The sequence below is a fragment of the Protopterus annectens genome, chromosome 10.part0, assembly GCF_019279795.1.
Source record: "Protopterus annectens isolate FY-2018-M chromosome 10.part0, PAN1.0, whole genome shotgun sequence".
Taxonomy (NCBI): domain Eukaryota; kingdom Metazoa; phylum Chordata; order Ceratodontiformes; family Protopteridae; genus Protopterus; species Protopterus annectens.
Window position 1 is genome coordinate 435,688,725 of NC_056744.1, and position 17,667 is coordinate 435,706,391.

At 38.4% G+C, this 17,667-nt stretch overlaps 1 protein-coding gene across 1 annotated transcript in view; it reads left to right on the plus strand.

The window, feature by feature from the left end:
- The first annotated feature begins 5,998 nt into the window (after positions 1 to 5,998).
- The window catches only part of BEST4 (bestrophin 4), a 352,673-nt gene continuing 341,004 nt past the window's right edge, over positions 5,999 to 17,667 (plus strand). Inside the window, exon 1 of the mRNA XM_044085335.1 lies at positions 5,999 to 6,178. Within this exon, the coding sequence (XP_043941270.1) occupies positions 6,027 to 6,178 (152 nt within the window). The 5' untranslated portion in view covers positions 5,999 to 6,026. The remainder of the gene's footprint in view (positions 6,179 to 17,667) is intronic.

Sequence of the window (17,667 nt, forward strand, 5' to 3'; positions counted from 1 at the left end):
TACAATAACTCCTGTTCTTCCCCCTAGTGTTACTCTGGTCACTTACAATGACTTCTGTTTTTCAGCCTACTGTTACTCCGGTTACTTACAATAACTTCTGTTCTTCAGCCTAGTGTTACTGTGGTCACTTACAATGACTTCTCTTCTTCAGCCTAGTGTTACTCCAGTCACTTACAATGATGTCTGTTCTTCAGCCTAGTGTTACTCCAGTCACTTACAATAACTTTTGTTCTTCAACCTATTGTTACTCTGGCCACTTACAATGAATTCTGTTTTTCAGCCTAGTGTTACTCCAGTCACTTACAGTGACTTCTGTTCTTCAGCCTAGTGTTACTCCAGTCACTCTTACAATGACTTCTGTTCTTCAGCCTATTGTTACTCCAGTCACTTACAATGACTTCTGTTCTTCAGCCTAGTGTTACTCCAGTCACTTACAATGACTTCTGTTCTTCACCCTAGGGTCAGAATGCTTGAACACAGGCAGTGTCAGTAATAATAGCAAAATAATATCAACTACTGAAGTGTGGCTGAAAGAACATAACTTTGTTTCCACTGTCATTGAACATAGCCGTCATATATTCACAGATAACAAACTTGGCCCTAGAGTAGGATGTGGAACTGGAAACCCCCAGTAGTAACAGGTAAAAGTAACAGCATCACAGACAACTACCCTAACTAAATAACTGTACACATTTTGGCAGGGGACCATATGAATATATTACTGGCAAATGTGTGTATTCTCCCTCTCCTCTTTAAAGCTTGTACAAGACCTTCTAACAGTATTATTTACACAAACTAGGTATAATAGACTGATATTGTTAGCTGGGAAAGCCCAGGCATGTCCACCATTCCTGCAACCTAACAATCTGACTGAAATGTTAACTACTGGAACTATACCTAACGGCAACAATGACAACATCTCATTTAATGACTTTCATCTTATTCATATCCCAGAAAAAAAATGCAATCCTTACATATCTTTCGTATCCACCCCCCACCCCCTTTGCTTGGCAATTATCGTCCTTTATTATCTACTTGGGAACCAAAAGATCCAAAGCCATTATATGAACCAGCATTACTAGAAATGCGTCTGGTGCTGCCGATGAATTTCTTTTATTAGAATTATAACAAATCAAGTGGACATTGGTCTACTGTTCAGACAACCCCACAGTAGTCCTCACTACTTTCTGTAATCTCCTACTGCTGTTGCAAGACAGACTTTACCCTCTCAGTCTGAGATGTATTTCAGGTGAAGTGTTACCATGGCTCACTAAGGAACTCAAGCAAAAAATTAGGGACAGGGGCCACGCATGGGCTGAATGAAAAGCCATTCAAGCAGACCAAACTAAATTTAATCTATTCAAACATCTAAGAAAAGAGACAAGAAGAGCAACAAATACTACCAGTGTTTCATATATTAGGCACTGCTAGGAACAATAGCTGGGCAATCCAAAACTATTTTGTTTTCGGAAAACTATTAAGCAACTTAGTACAAATAAGGTATTTCTTAAAGCATCAAGCAAATCCAGCAAAGCTTTAGATAATCAAAATGATCTAAATGATCTCATGTAGACACATCATTAACAAGTAAGACATTATTTAATATTGACTCATCAATACCCACCATACTCCTGTATCAATATTTAAAGCATCAATTCTTTGCATTTGCTCTTGATTTTTTGAAATACATGTTTTGTCTTTACTTTGTATTTGTCCATTCTTCCAGGTTGTGGCTGAAAAGGGTCCTGCGACAAGCCCACCCACCCTCTTAACAAATGTAAAATAAAATTAAATTAAATTAAATAAATGCACACTGCAGCTATAACTCATATTTTCCCTAACTTCACCCCAAACTGTAACATGTCACTCAATCTTTTCAGAACCCCTTACACGTTTATTTATTCTACCACTAATTACAAAAATCATACCTCCCAGTTTTAAGCATTTGCATCTTATACCACTGCCAAAAGTTTCTTACTCCAAATACAGAAATGTTTATAGACATATTGAAAATGCTTTTTATTTGCTAGAATACTTAAAAAATTGGTTTGCAAGCAATATCTGGACTGAATCATTAAATGTGATATACTTTCTGAGTGACAACATTATTTCAGACCCAGATATAGTACCACTGCAGCAATTTACTACTTGAGAGACAAAATATACCTTAACATGGATAAAGGCGACTCAACAGGGGTTACTTTTTAACCTCAAATGTCCATTTCAAACTGTGGCTCAGATCTTTCTTCTAGAAAAAGTATGCAAATCGGTAAATTCCCCATTAAAGTATTTATGTGTAGATCACGGTAAATGGGGGTTGGGGAATTTACCATTTTCCAGAATGCCGACAGCCAAATGACCCACATTCAGAATCTCGACATTTCAAGTACATCCATAGGAAGGAAACTCTATTTGTTCTAAGTGATTATTACTATATCCACCCCTTACATTATTAGTGATACATTGCAAAACTCTAAAACTAAAATTATGGCCTGATGCGTCAATGTTATGTTTAGCCAGTGCATTATTAGTATGTTTTGTTTTTATTTTGTATATATGTCTACTGACCCTGTCCCTAAACCTCTTGCCTACATAAAAACGAGAACAATGACACATAGCCAAATACACTATATAGGTGGTGTTGCAGTCTGCATAGAACCTAGGTTTAAAAATAAAGTCTATTTGTGGATGAATAAATGATTGTACTTCAGTTATAACATCACACACTTTGCACTTACCACAAAGGTAAGTGCCTAACCTATTGTGTTTAGTGCTGACATGCTGCTTATTAATACATAGCAAATCTTTAAGAATCACCTAGAACAGATAGAGTTACACTGGATACTAAAATTACAGGCACATAGATATCCAGGTATAAATGCCAATGTTAGTATCAAGCCTGTTTCAAGTGGGCGTAGACTCAAAAATAGGTGATGATTTAGGGGCACACCCCCTTATTAAGACTAGTTGTTTTTTATAGGTTCTTTTAATAGATAAATGTATTTGATTTTATCTATTTTATTGAGATCTGATGAAGCATATTGTTATGGGAAAGCGCTCATCCGTTTATGCCTCATATTAAAGTGATTTTTATTGTCATGGTTGTCTTGCTGGCTTTTATTTTCCTTTCGTTGGTTTGGTTTTCCAGCATAGGCATTTGGGAGTTGTTGGCTGTTTTAGTGAATCAATTTTATGAGATAATGGTAGGTTTTAGGAAGTGTAACATAAGCAAGCACTGAATGCCCTGTATGTTTGGAGTACCTTATTTTTACTGAAAAATGTCATCTCTGTTGTTTGTTTTTAAAAGAATTAAAATACAGCACAATTCAAATGCTGATGGAATTCTGCTGTCATAATTCAGAGCTATGTGTTCAGTTCCAAGGGGGTTGAGTACCGGATGTCACTTTTCACCAAATCCTGGATATATGCAAAACACCAGAAGGCAAAGTAACATATTCAGACTCCTAAAGTGAATAACCACCTGCCATGGGCCTTGAATCCAGGTTTCTTGACATCCTTCATCTTACACACAGCTTAGACAAATATTCATATTTGCCTCTATTTTTATCCAATTTTATTGAAAAGTTCTTCAATTTATCAGCAAGTTTGAAACATTGTGTTAGATTCTTAATTGGTAACATTGTTACTCTTTATGCAACCTGTCTAAGCCACAATTCATTCTGTGGGAAACTACGTGATCCAGTTTTAGTCACAGTACAATTCCTGTCCTCACTGAAAGGCTGTCACTAGTCCCTGTTATCAAGGAAGCTGACTCAGTGAATACCCAGTGAAAATTATATATTTTTTAGCTTTGTCCTTATTTCAAATAAAGTTTATATAAATAGCTATGCGTGGTAATAATTAAAGTCTGGTGACATCATCAGACTGCAACTAGTCTTGCATAGCAAAAAGCAGTTTGTTGAAGAAGAGAAAGACACTGCTATGGTAAGTTTAAACTTTCATTAAAACAATAAACTGTTTAAAAATGCTCTTGTGATCACTGTAAATACATGAAACTTAGATATGTGTTGATTCTTGCATTTTTTTCTATTTCCATTTTTATGTCATGATTTTTAGTGAATATTAGATTTCAGTCCATGAAGAATAACAAAGTAGCTTCTGTACCAGGTCAGTTCATCTCTGTTTAAAAAAAAATCAGATAATTAACAAAGACTGTTTCTGCAGTTAGACCCGGCATGATATCATCTACACATCAGCATCACAAACTTTCTACAGATGAAATCAGTCTTCTTGTGATTCTACATTTCCACAGCCTTCTTGACAGCAAGTTCAGAAAAATCTGCATTTTTGGTGCCTGTGCCTTGCAAAAGAATAATGTGACATTCTATGGTCTTATGGATTTTCTGCCTGTATTAACCCCCAAAATAACAGAAAGTACATTCTTAGATGACAAAGGTGTGAAGCATACCTCTCAACCTCTGAGCATGAAATCTCTGGACAAAGCCATAAATAATGGGGGGACAAACAACCAAAAATAGGGATAATTTTTAAATATTGCTCTTACAAACTTAAAAAGTCAATAGAATAGCAGGTTTTGCATTAGTGGGAATTTTCTGAAGTGTATGAAGTCTGAAACTCAAATGTGTGTCATTATTTTCTGACTTTAGTCATCAATGATTTGCTAATGATTTGCTAGAAAACCACAATGTTATGAAAAGCAGACCAAAAATATGAGGTAAAATTCTGGACATTCTGCAAAAATCTGTACAGTTGAGAGGCATGATAGAGATATGCTTAGATTTGTCATTGGCTGCACGTAGCCTCTGCTACTCTGTGTAAATGCAACAGAAAAGTTTAGAAACAGAATATAACACAGAGGATAATTTAATGAAATGTATAGCCCCTGTCATCTGGCTAACTTTTATCCCATCAAGCCTTCTACAGAAACGTTTACTACATGCATTTCAGCAACCAGACAGGAAACAGGATTTTCTAGACAGAATAAAAGCCATATGAAACTGCAGTAGACAGTCAGGTAGCATGCAGCCAGGGCTTCTACGACAACGTTTATATAACTGCACATACAATGTTAAACTGTTGTGCGAATAAACACATTTTTGCCATGCAGCAGTCGTTAAAATGTTTATGTTGTTCCACTACAAATTATATGAAGTTCACAGTATATGTTTCTTCTGTTCTTTCATTTGCCTGCTCAAATCACAGCAGACTGGAGAGAAAGTTTTGATGGCAGTTTGTTACTGTAGTAGTCTTTAGATCAGTATTGCACTAATGGTAGAGATGTTCCTAGACAGACAGGCAGACACCTACATGCACAAACACACACACAAATATGCACATTCATGAAACTTTCTGAAAAAAGAACATCTTATCTGTGTGTAGTGGCTTTCCTAATATATTTTTCATTAAGCTAGTTGATTTGTCACATCTAGTGGTCCAGTTTATTGGTTTTACTCGTTTATGTACAGAATAAACAACCACTTGTAAAGGATGACCTGAGACATGGATCACACAGTATAGTTGGAACAGACAGAATCAGACCAAGGAATACAGGGCAAAGATCCTTATCAGCTTATAGTTATAAATTCCAGAGTTATACCACCAGACAAAAATGTAGTGTACTATTTTATAACTTAAGAAGTGATGTTATTAAATGTCCAAAGTCATATGTTTCTATTTGTAAATTATGAGGACCCTAAAGGATAATAAGACATTGATAAAAAAATGGTTGCTATCTGAAGCAAAATATGTTTATATAAAATATTAATTTGTAACCCAGGTTAAAAAAAGATGATTTAAAGTTAAATTAAACATATGAATAAGCACATTTTTATCTGAAGAGGAACACTTGCTTTAAATTATGATGGCTTGTAACAATTACATATAGCGGGCAATGCTTTTAATGATGTGTTTTCATGTATTTATGCTGTATGATTTATTTGTGCCGAAAGCATTCTAACAGTATCCTCAGGTTTAAATACTATAATTATTGCAATGTTTTATTTTCTACAGTGTGGCATTAAGACTTCTGAAAATCACGGAAAACTATGACAATCTCTTATACCCTGGAGGTTGCCAATGCCCGATATGGTGGGTTCTCCAAGTTGTTATTCCGATGGAAAGGAAGCATTTATAAACTGCTTTACAAGGAATTCATCACATTCATCATGCTTTATACTATACTCAGCATTACTTACAGGTAAGGCTGTAAAATATCAAAACCTAACAGGATCATGAGTTAAAAGATTGTTCATCTGCTTTATAGAAAATTCAGATTGTTGTAGGAAAGTACAAAGTAGCACACTTGTCAGTATTCAGACATATAAACAGTGCATTTTGTGGTTGTAAAATAACAGCACATGGACTTTAGATATAGTAATACTTCTACCTAAAACTTTTGAAACTTGGTTTTGTAACAACTGGTTATGGCTACCAGAAAACATAAGAGTATGGTAAATCAAGGAGGTAAGAGGATAAAATGTTTGGTTAGGTAAGTGAACAGATTACAAGTTAGCTCATAAAATAAAGGTGGTATCAAAAGGATCAAATTACTAGGCTGACAAGGAGTCTAGACTGTAACATAAAGCTGTTCATACCCAAGAAAAAAATGGTGATGTTAATATGACCTTAAATGTCATAACCTCTATGAGAAAGCTACCAGTACAGGCTTACGGGTAAAAGAAAGCAGGTGAACTATTTCTCCCCACAAATAGCAGTAAAGTCTTCCACTACTATGTCATCCCCACAAAATATCTCCACAGGTGTCCCTCACAGTTCAGGACTGGGCCCCATTCTACTTTAGCCTTTTCATAACTGCCTTCCCATCTGTATAAACTATCCCACCTTATTATTTAAGCAGATTATGTAATATTCTTTGAAACTGACCCTCACTATAAAACAGTTTTAGACAAGCTTCAAGTAGTTCTAAACAAATGATCTATCTGGGAACAAGATAAGCAGGTCGTGCTGAATACCAAAACTTAAGATGATACCCTTCAGCACATTACCAAAACATTTACCTAACCTTTCAGCAACTCTTACCTACATACAGACAAAAAGAAAGCTGAACATCTCTTCTCTTTTAAATAACTCTCAGTCCATCATTAAGTAAATAAATACGGGTGCATATGACAATGGTTAAAACGCACACTCCCCAAATGCAATCCCACTGAAATAAAATCAACAAAAGCAACACAAAACATTAAAAAAGTGTTTCTGCAGAAGGGCAAGTCCCTCTGTACCCCCACCCCACTGCTAATATAAATAATACCAACCCTGAGATCACAATAGCAGAGAAAAAGGGAAATTCCTCTATCTCTGGTATCCAGCGATCTTGCAAAAACACTGGTTTCCTGCTCATTCTTTTCAAAATGCATTCTGTTCGATGAGTTTACCCATCACAGAATGTATTCAGTAAGAATGACATTCAGCCATGTATGGTGTCTCCACTACATCGGATCAGCAAAATAAAATCGAAATTAAACACAATTCTGTATGGCTGTTGTAAAATCTCTCACTTCCTTATGTCCTGAAGACAGTGCTGCAATAGGTAAAAAATACATAACAACCACAACCACAGTTAAGTACAAATTAAAAAATATAATACCAACCCCAATTAAGTATAAACTATAAAAATATATAACAACCACAGTTAAGTGCAAACTATCACTACTTATGTATGCCTGAGAGAACAACATCACACACTTACAAACTATACCTAATAGGACCTGCCATGTCATTTTCCTCTGTCCCCCAACAGGGCATCTCTGCCAAGCATGTTAACTGGATACCAGAAAAGAACACACAGGCCTTCTCCTGCTCACACTTACACACATAACTGTGTGTAAGAGGCATTACCCACAATCCTCTCCAGATTGTTAGCCAGCAGCACTCCATACCAATTCCATTCTTGTGCAAACAATGCAACCATACGCCAACAAGTTACAAATATCTTAACCTATACCAACCACAACATGAGATACACAAATCCAGATCACATTAGAAACTGTCTTTCAGACAAAAATGCAGGCTAAAATTACTAGAATATAATAAGAAGCCCAGTGCTTCTTCTTAAAAAAATCCCTCTGCAAGTTAAAAATGTAAACAAATAACGGTACTCGGCTGATAGACCTATGAAAATAATGCAATAATTGTTTAACATATCTCTGCCTGAATGTATACACCAAATCTATCATCATTTGTAACTCAATGACATTTATTATACCCCTTGATAGTAACGTACAATACTCTATGCTACAATCACTCGTGAATGGACATATGTATTTGTAGGCCACCTGCATTTTGCCAGTGTGTCCAGACTGAACATGTGCAAAACAAATCTGATTTTTTATACTTCAGCATACTCTTTTGCATCTGTCTAAATTCATGTCTTTGTAAATAATATCATTCCTAGCTTGTGTGTGAAATAGGGTTACCACCTGTCCCTCTTTGCGAAGGACAGTCCCACTTTGGGCAGTTGTGTCCTGCAGAAAAAAACTAAAAAATGGCAAATGTCCTGAGATTTTAAGACAAAATGTATTTCTTAAGTTTTCTTTAACAGCTACATAAAGCAGTTATTGTGTGTCTGAAACACATAAATATTATATGAAATAGCATAAGCGCTCAAATGCTACAAAATAAGCTTTTATTTTGGCAAAAAAAGTGAAGTTCTGTCGTTTGCACTGGCCTTAGGTATGTTTTGTCATGCAAAATCTTACATTTTTACAAAAAGTGTCCCACTTTGGGCTTTTCAAAAGGTGGCAACCCTAGTGTGAAATGGGTCCACATGGGATCAGTCCACTATCATGGATAAGAAAAAAAAAACTTAACAAATAACAAATAAAATTACAATAAGAGTTGTTAAATTATTAAAATGGGAAACCTCAAGAGGGCAAGTAGTGTTTAGAATTTTAGAGGGATATCCGATTACTCAGAGGCACCTGACAAGTATGTTCGTTAATGCTTTGGTATACTTCTACCTGAAGAGTAATCGCTATTTACATATCCCTCGGTAACACCACACAGTAGCCATATTGTAGTGGGACATGATGAGGCAAGAGCAAGAAGAGCACCCGTAATGTGGGATTGAAGGAGGTGGATAACTATCCAGGGGGATGTTCACCGCACTCTTATGTGAACTGGAGCAAAACCAGTAGGTACCTGGAAATGGGAGGACAATAGGAAGGATATGAGTGCATTGCTTAGTACAAGGAACATTAGTGACAAATACAAGGTATGTCATCTGTTGAAATGGAAGGTATATAGGCAAAGGAAGAGGACTGTAAAAAAAGGCAGTTTGAAAAGGAGAGGAGAGGCACAGATAGTCATAAAAGAAAAGAGGCAAAACAAGGAGAGAGAGATATGTAACAAAATATGCATATATGGGTAAACATGATCAGATGGTGAAAGAAGAGACCTGGGAGGTATCAACTCAAAGGGAAGGTGGAGAGACAGGGGAGGAAAGGGGGATGATGGAAACAGAGAAGTAATGTACTGCTAGAGGATACTTGGGGAATAACCTTATAAAAGAAAAAGGGGGGCATATAATATTCTTTCTGAGAGTCTATAGCCAACTTTTGGGGTGTGACAGAAATGAGAGGAAAGATAAGGCACATTCATATTTGGCAACTGATGTGACAGCAGCTCTGATGAGTTAGGGAATATTAAAATGTGTAAGCAAAACCTGGGTGAAGTCTCAAAACATATATGAAGGGGAGGAGAAAATGACCTGGCAAATGAGATGAGAGAAGGTTGGTGCAGAGATTGGCTTATAAGTTTGGGAAGAAAGTGGGCAGAGACTGAGACATCAGTTACTTTCTCAGATGTGCTATTAGTAATGCAAGTGGACATATCAAAGATGAAAAAAGTGAACAGTTTAAGAGATGGCTAGAAGGAAGAGCTGCATGGAGACAATGAACACAATCAGAATAACCGAGTGACAAGTGTAAGGGACAGACTGCACCAGACTGAGAAAAGAAGGAGGAGTTCATATACATATCTGAACAACACTTAAAAATAATGTAGCATTGTACTGATGGATAGTACACAGGAGAAGAACCTAGATGGTGTTCTCCTTTTCTACTCCAAGCAGGAATGCAAGGAAATGACAGATGAGGTAGTAAAGCTAGAATGGTAGTCTTTGGGTAACTGGAGTTTGTGAGGGAGGATGATGTTAGCCTGAATTCTAGAATCTTCAGCAATAAGATGTTAACCAGCTAGTAGTTTTAGTAGTAAGGGAAGTTTATATTTCTGCCATCATGCATATATAGACCACAAGGCACTGGAACAATGATGTGTCAGAAATAGGTGAGAGCTATGTGTCAAGATTATTTCTGAAGGAAGTTACTGACTGAACTGTTCTGGTACGGGGAGCATTATTCAATAATTCTATGATATCTGAAGGTATTGTGTAATGCTTCTGAACTTTTTTATATTACTGATATATATGTTTAGAATTAGGGTCCCCAGTATAGTGTTGCACCTCCAGTGGAGCATTCCATGCATAGACATCAAAGCAGAAATGTATTAGATATTGTTATATATATATATATATATATATATATATATATATATATATATATATATATATACCAAACAGACATCACCCCTAAATAACAATAAGAAACAAAATATAATAACAATTCCTGAAATCTTTCTGAATGGTTGAACTTTTCAATGGTATGTTTTATCTAGTAAGTAAACATACTTTTTCAAGTTGCTTTGTGTGGCTTGTTCAAAAGGCTACAGTACAGTAATGTATTCCGAATTTCCGCTGTGGGTCAGATTAGTGACATATGAAGTAGCACAGTGATCTCCCAGGGGTGACTACACATGTTCTTTAGCATTAGATAAGCTACAAAATGCATTCCTTACTTTGAAAGATGCACACTGGTCAAAGTTTAAAGTGTCTACACTATTGCCCTTACTTCATTAATAACTGTTAGCATTTTTACTATTTGTTTAGTGATAATAATTCTATAATTTTGTCACATCACATGATGTTACATTTATTGGCAGTAAAGGTGAGGAAGGTGAGGTTATCACTTCTGCATGAGATGCTCAACGTTTTGTAGACTATCTTGAAGAACCTTGGCAACTTGTATGGAAGTAATTATGTATCCAGTTTGTAACAATCAACATATTTGGTTACCCAGAATCCATTTCATAGTTTTATATTTGGGAATAGCCCAAACTGAAGTGGTCCCAGCACAGAGCCTTGTAATATACCAGTGACAAATGCTCTGGTTAGTTATATATTTCATGTCAGACTGACAGGCACTGAGTATTGACATCATGTCCTTAGCCACTAAATGATTAAACATTTTTGTTTCATAAACAATTGCTATGTAAGATAGTGGAAGGATTGTACTAAGACAAAGTGCTTTCCTAGGCCTACCAAGTGGTTGATATTCTCAACTATATCCTGTTGCACATGCAAGAGAGAAGACTGCCTTTGTTTGTCACTTAAACAATGACCTTGTTGCAATTACCCTTAATCTTTTTTAACCTAGTTAGGATACCCTTAACTCTGGCCTCATTTAGGTATGACATTGTCACTAGCTCCATGCAAAGTTGCACATAATAGAGTCATTAATGACCAAGTTGTTTTTTCAAGTAACCATGTCAGAGTTTCTGTCATTGATTTTTAGGTCTTTCTTTGTTCAGTTTTAACCTCCAGTATCTTTCTTATTACAGACTCTCCCTACTGCCATGTTACAGTTACTACAATTGTATATCTATCATTTACTATGGTTAGGGAGAGAGAGATATGTAACATTTTATGTGTAATAGGCTCTGATGTTGTTAAGATTATCCCTGGAATTCATTAATGCCTACAATAAGTGTACACCGTTCTGAGTGAATAGATAACACAATCATAACTCACACCTTCTTCTTCCTAATTTTAGTTTTCCTACTGATTTTCTTGCAGCCTTAAATACTGAGGGAAATTCATTAAGGTTACCACAAAGTGTAGACTACATGTACACAGTGAAATCTCTCTGAGTGACTAGAAAGCACAAATAATGTGGTAGGGATGTTCTTGAATACTGATCATGTACAGTTAGTGTGGGTGTTAATGAATCTGGCCATATGTCTTATTCTGGTTAAGGTGAGTCTTTTTCCAGATGCATTCTTCAGAATCTCTGCATATACAGGTGAGTGTGTGTGTGTGTGTGTGTGTGTGTGTGTGTGTGTGTGTGTGTGTGTGTGTGTGTGTGTGTGTGTGTGTGTGTGTCTGTGTGTGTATGTGTTTGTGTTCACAGGATGGCAGTGATGCTAAAAGTTTAGCTTCAGTATTATGTATATAATTGCACATCTCACAGACATTTATTGTTGTGCAAATAAGTATATTCCCTGTGTGTAACAGTTTTTCTGGCATTTTCTGAGAAAACTATCATCTGTTCATAGGTTCATAGGTGTGTACTAGGCTAATGGCCCTGGAGCCTTTACAAGCCTAGCCCATAGGATTACCCTGGCATTGTGCCACATGACCTTAGTTCCCAGTGCCTCTGTCAAGTAAAGCCACTGGAGTGATCCCTGGGGTGAATTTTCTATTTCCCATCCACTCATTAAGATTTTTCTTGAAGAGGGCCAGTGAGGTGCTCTGCTGACATGCATGGGAAGTCTGTTCCATAGCATGGACAGTCTCTGGGTTATGAACCTGTCCCTCCAGCATGTTCTGTGGATTGTGGTAATGATGTTGAGGTCTCTGGTGCGTGTGGTGCAGAGGGATTGGGATTTCATCAGATGTAGCATTTCTAACAGAGCTGGGTCAGACATGGTTTGTAAGTCAAGCAGAGATCGCCTCTCTAAGTAGGCAACATGAGACAGAGAATAGTTGCAGTTTTTTTTAGTCTGTCCATATAGGACAAATGTATAAGGCCTAGGATCCTCTTTGTGAGTACTTTTGCATCCTCACCAGTTGTTGCAGGTGTTTAGTGAGGTACATGCCAAATGGAGCATTGTACTCAATGACTGGCCTAATGAGGGAAGAGTAGAGGGAGACAATGACCTCTTTCTTCCTGGATGCAAAACCCTTAGTAATGAGATGTGCCACATAGAAGGATTTTCTGACAATGTGGTGGTCAAAAGAGAGGTTGCTGTCAACCTGTGTTCCCAGATCTCTTATAACGCCTTCTGTGTTTAGTATTCTACCATTGATGTGGTAATTCATGAGAACCGGGTTTTTCCCAAAGGGGATGACGACACGTTTTTTGGCATTGAGCTTAAGGCCATGGTTCTGACGCCAGTCGTTGGTCTCAATGAAGCCCTTCTGTAGGATGTCAACATCACTTGGGGAGTTAATAACAGCTCCCAACTTGCAATTGTCTGCAAACTTTGTCAGCCAGAGTCCCTTTGTGTTGGCCTGGACTTCAGAGAAGTAGATACCAAACAGGAGAGAACCCAGGACCGAACCCTGTGGGACTCCACTCATGACTGGTCTGCAGTCTGACTTGGAGTCAGCTACTTTCACACTGTGGGTTCTACCTGTGAGCCAGTTGGCAACCCACCTAGTGATATAGGGGTTCATGCCTAGCTTAGTGAGTTTTTCTATGATTCCTGAGTGGAGAATGGTATCAAAGGCCTTGGCCAGATCAAGGTAGGCTGTATGAACCACCTTGCCTTCATCCACAGCTCTGGTGACTGACTCAAAGAAGTTGACCCAGTTGAGCAGGCATGATCTATCCTTCACAAAACCAAACTGTATGGGATCCAGAGTTTGGAGATTCCCTATATCCTTGTTTATTAGGTCCATGATGATGCGTTCCATAGCTTTGCATATCAGACTCATCAGGCTAATGGGGCGATAGTTTCCAGGGTCTGTAGTCGCTCCTCCTTTGTGGAGAGGGATGACTGTAGCAGTGCACCATTCAGTAGGGACAAAGCCTGAGGTGAGGTTGTGATTGAAAAGGGCACACAGGTGAGGTGCCAGTTCACTCTGTAGTTCATGTAGAACACAGCTAGGGATATTGTCAACTCCCATAGAAGCTGTATTCTTGGCCTTGGACAGTGCTGTTTTAACCTGTGCAGTAGTAATACTGGGTGTCTGGCAATCTACTGGTATTGTGACTGGTCCCTTGGGGTGGGAGGGGTAAAGTTGGCACTGAATCTGTCGGCCAGTATATTGGCAATATCTGTTGGCTCGGTATAGGAGGTACCATTGTGCAGTAGCTCAGAGAAAATTTGGGTATTGTCATGGCGATTCTTTACATAACTATAGAAGGCCTTGTGGTTGTCTTTACTATCTGCTGCAATCCTGTTTTCATAGCTAACTTTAGAGGATTTGATGAGGGATCTCAACTTTTTGCTGAGGTTGATAAGGGAGTTTTTCTAGTCTTGAGACTTCACCTTATTCTGCATCAGTTTCCTCCTTCTGTTGTAGAGTTTGTTTATGGCAGGGACCACCAGATTGGCTTCCTTTTTTTGGAGGAGAGTGTCTTGGTTCTATTGGGTATGGTGAGAACAACGCATTTGTGTACGTGTTCGTACAGTGCATTGGTGTATGATTCGATGGTCATGCAACTGATCTCCATTTACATGGTTGCAGTGAAGTTAGCCACCTCTATTTTTAGGAGCCCAAAGTTAACTTTGGAGAAGTTTTTCATGGTGGTTACCTTTGTGGAGGGGGGGTCCAGGTGATTAGTTTGTGGTCGGATCTAACCAGGGAAGTGTCGACTTTTAGTGTAAAGCAACGGTCGCTCATGTTAGTAATGACCAGGTCAAGGATGTTGCTACCTCTAGTGGGGGTAAGAACAAGCTGGTCCAGGACATTGGAATTAATGAATTCCAGGAAACGTTGGGCAAGTGCATTGGTACATGAATAGTTTTCCCAGTTAATGGAGGGGTAGTTGAAGTCGCCCAGTATGAGAGTGTTAGGTTGACCGTAATATTCTCCAGGGTGCTTAGGAACATGGAGTGTGAGTCTTGGGACATGGTTGGGGACCTATAGCAGGCTACAACCTGAATCACTGTCTTACCCAATGTTAGCTGCACCTGATGTATCTGAGATTCATTATGTTGGGCTACAAGTCTGGTGGTGTGTGCATCCTTTATGAATATGGAAACACCACCGCCTTTGGAGCTTCAGTCCAAGTTCTGGGGCTGAAAGGTATGGAATGGGTTATAGCCTGGTAGTGCAGGGGTGCTTTTTGCTGCCTTGAACCAGGTCTCTGTTATGGCACAAATGTCGATGTTCTCCATTTTAAGGAGTGCTTCGAGCAAGTGCATTTTGAGATTTAGACTTCTAGCATTGAGCAGCATGGCCATCAGATTGCATTTGTTTGTAGCTGTTAAGGTGGTAATTTGGTCTTTGGAACACTGCCTAAAAAAGGCACTATAGGGGTGGCAAGAGCCTTGGCCAGTATCCGGAAGCCCAGGGGTGACAGATGCAGGCCATCTCTAGCAAAGCATTGAGGTCTGTCAATCATGTCATCCCAGGCAGACAGATACTGGATTCTCTTAGAATGACACCAGAAACTTAGCCAGTTGTTGAAATCAATCATTTTCTGCTTGTACTGCAGTATCATTCTGGGTGATGGTAGGATTCTGCTCAAGGCTAGGGTCATACCCGCCTCGGCTACATAATCCGAGAGCTCCTCCGTGTCTCTTTTCATGTAGTCCAGAGAGGTACATCTCAGCTCATTTACACCCACATGTACAATGACAGAGTCATATTTGTACCTGTTGTTGAGGGACTTGAGTGTGTGCATTATGTGGCGGATCCTAGCGCCTGACAGGCAGCTGACCATTACTTTCTCCTTATTCAACTTAGTGAGTGGGACACCTGTGTGCCTCACTATCAAGTCACCTATGACTAGTGTGTTGGACATGCTGTTTTGCCTTAGGGGCTTTGTTTGAGTGGCACACTGTTTAGGAGAGTTATGTGTCTCATGATTAATGTTGTGTTGTGGTGGTCGAGTGTGAATCTGCCTTGGAGGTCTCTGCTGTTTGGGTAGATTTTTAATGAGATCCTCCATGAAATTGGGTGTGCAGTTTGTGTTTTTGTGTAAAGGCAGTGCTGGTGTGTGTTCTGTAGGGTTATGTGTTCCATGTGGTGTGGTGCAAGTGTTGACCTTCACCTCTTGACTAGCTATTCCGGTCTTGGCTGGAGAGTGCGTGGCTTCCAGTTTGGATATATAAATGCATCTCTCACAAGTCTGAGTGTTGGGAGGTAAGAGGAGAGGATTGTCAGTGTACATGAGGCAGTTGCTACATTGCCTCAGGATGCCTAAGTTTACCAGGTTAATAGGAGAAAGCACCGGGAACTGACCTTTAGACATGCCTGGAGGGGTAGGCATAAATAATAAGTACTGAAGCTGTTTCCTGGTAGAATGTTTTGTGCTGGTAGCATTTTTGTGTGCTACAATAATTGCTACAAGAAGTCTGGTAAAATGCTAGTTTAATAAGCTAGCAAAAGTGCAGGAAAGGAGAGAACTAGTAGATCTAAGGGAAAAATTGAAGAGCAGACTTTGACACCACTCAGAAGCTTACAAACAGTCCTGCAAACAGCAAATCTGGACTAGACTAGTTACAGGAAAGGCAGGAAACAAGCACAAACACGGGCTTTTAAACCAAAAAGTTGAAAGAGATGGAAAAACTGCCCAAATGGCCAATATACTAAAATGTCTGGACCAGAAGCCACTCCTCTTGTGATAGGCTACCTAGTACTTACCACTCCCACTGATAAGCCAGAAGGCTTCCCTCCAACACAGAAAGGCTTGGGGGGCTCAGAAGCTTACAAACAGTCCTGGATACAGCAAATCTGTATCTGGACTAGACTAGTTACAGGAAAGGCAGGAAACAAGCTTAAAATTTAGAATTTTTTTTTTACAGAAAAGCAGCTAAAACAGCACTAAAACAATTCAAATTTAGTACAAGCTAGCACACTTGAGTGTGTAGCAGTATTAAAGCAAATACAGTTTAAATAAATGCAATGTATTCAAAATGTATTCTAAACTGAATTCAATTATTGTCTTATTCAACTCTGAACAGTTAAAAAGTGGCAAAACACACTCAGTCTGACCACATGGAGATTGTAGCAAAGTTTTTTTTTTTTTTTTTTTAGTAAAGTGGAAAGGGAGGAAGGAGGAACAGAAGATAATTCAAGGTTAAGAAACTAAGTGGGTTGACCATCTCAAATGTTCTCTCTTTATTAGGTAGAATGAGCTAATGACACTAGACTGGGAGGAGTGTCCCAGATCAAATTTACAGTAGGGGTGGGCAACTGCAAAGCCACCAAGTATAAGAACAGGATACCAATAGGTAGAGAGGGTGGGAAAATAAACCAGTTATATGATACACTCCTTGGCAGGAAATCAGAACAAAAACTAGCTAGAAAAGATTTACAAACAGTGTGACAGTAAAAACCTTATTTATCAGGCCCTGTGAGGCAGAACATTTTAGTACAACCGTGCAGATTCGTTTGTAGCTATAAAATACAGTAAAACATATGCAGCAGGAAATAAAAGTGCTATAAATATCTGTAAGCAATAACTAGTAAAATAAGCAAAAAACAGGATACTTAAAATTATATATCACAGATCAGAGTTTTGCTCAGTGCCCTTCCTTTGATTAGCTCTGTGTAAAATGGCAGAAACACTCACAAGGTAACTTCTTAAGTAACATAAAGTTAAAACTTGAAACAACTTTAAAAAAAGCTCAAACGAACCAATGAGGTACTTACTCCAA